The sequence below is a fragment of the Nanorana parkeri genome, unplaced genomic scaffold, assembly GCF_000935625.1.
Source record: "Nanorana parkeri isolate BGI_ZX_2015 unplaced genomic scaffold, ASM93562v1 scaffold5494, whole genome shotgun sequence".
NCBI classification, from domain to species: Eukaryota; Metazoa; Chordata; class Amphibia; order Anura; family Dicroglossidae; genus Nanorana; species Nanorana parkeri.
This window is the reverse complement of record NW_017311747.1, coordinates 3,618-4,910: the sequence shown is the minus strand read 5'-3', so window position 1 is coordinate 4,910 and position 1,293 is coordinate 3,618. Positions and strand designations below refer to the sequence as shown.

The following is a 1,293-nucleotide window of genomic DNA, read 5'->3' as shown; positions in this document are numbered from 1 at the left end:
TTAAATCAAAATAATTTGCCACAAAGAAGAAAACTTCTCAAATTCCAAAAATACAACAAAACCTCGTCATTGGTTGCGCTTGTTCTAAATAAATGGATTCCAAAGTGTGTGATGGATGCGTGTGATGGATGCGTGTGTGATGGATGCGTGTGTGATGGATGCGTGTGTGATGGATGCGTGTGTGATCGATGCGTGTGTGATCGATGCGTGTGTGATGGATGCGTGTGTGATGGATGCGTGTGTGATGGATGCGTGTGTGATGGATGCGTGTGTGATGGATGCGTGTGTGATCGATGCGTGTGTGATCGATGCGTGTGTGATCGATGCGTGTGTGATCGATGCGTGTGTGATCGATGCGTGTGTGATCGATGCGTGTGTGATCGATGCGTGTGTGATCGATGCGTGTGTGATCGATGCGTGTGTGATCGATGCGTGTGTGATCGATGCGTGTGTGATCGATGCGTGTGTGATCGATGCGTGTGTGATCGATGCGTGTGTGATCGATGCGTGTGTGATCGATGCGTGTGTGATCGATGCGTGTGTGATCGATGCGTGTGTGATCGATGCGTGTGTGATCGATGCGTGTGTGATCGATGCGTGTGTGATCGATGCGTGTGTGATCGATGCGTGTGTGATCGATGCGTGTGTGATAGATGTGTGTGTGATCGATGCGTGTGTGATCGATGCGTGTGTGATCGATGCGTGTGTGATGGATGCGTGTGTGATCGATGCGTGTGATCGATGTGTGTGTGATCGATGCGTGTGTGATCGATGCGTGTGATCGAACCCTCGATGTGGACCAATCTCACTAACCAATGGTTCCAAGGGAGAGCCGCAATCAGTGATGTGACACGTGAAGCGTGTATTCATCCTCGTCACTTCAATAATTGTTGTGTGACAAACGCGCCGCGGTCACTTAGCGCGGCTCTGAGTAATCTGCGACAAACGTAACTTTCTCAGCGGATTTTGCTTTTTTTCTATGGAGCCGAACGGAGAAGGTGGCGCTACCGACGCTGGAACGTCGCCCCGAAAGTCGCGCTATCCCGGCCGCTGCAAAAGGTATGTCGCTACGTGTGAACGGGGCCTTATATGAATGACTCCTGACACTCTTACCGTGTGAATGTCATCTAGTGGGCAACGGTAGCGATTTCACAAACCTAATCATGAAAATATCTTCTTCCTAATAATAATAATAAATGAAATGTTCTTATTCTCCCCTCAAAGTGTACACAGGGAGTTCAATAATATAAAAGCCAGCCATGTGCTAACGAGGAATAGTCCCGGCAATATAGC

The 1,293-nt window shown here is 48.7% G+C and overlaps 1 protein-coding gene across 1 annotated transcript; it reads left to right on the top strand.

Annotated features, from left to right (window-relative positions):
• The first annotated feature begins 124 nt into the window (after positions 1-124).
• On the top strand, positions 125-781 carry LOC108804147 (keratin-associated protein 4-3-like). Its single transcript, XM_018575907.1, has one exon. It carries the CDS (start codon positions 125-127, stop codon positions 779-781), a length of 657 nt encoding a protein of 218 aa, XP_018431409.1.
• Positions 782-1,293: the final 512 nt, after the last annotated feature.

What these genes read in the sequence shown, in the direction of transcription:
- LOC108804147 (XM_018575907.1), top strand. Translation starts at nt 125, where the DNA reads ATGGATGCGTGTGTGATGGATGCGTGTGTGATGGATGCGTGTGTGATG.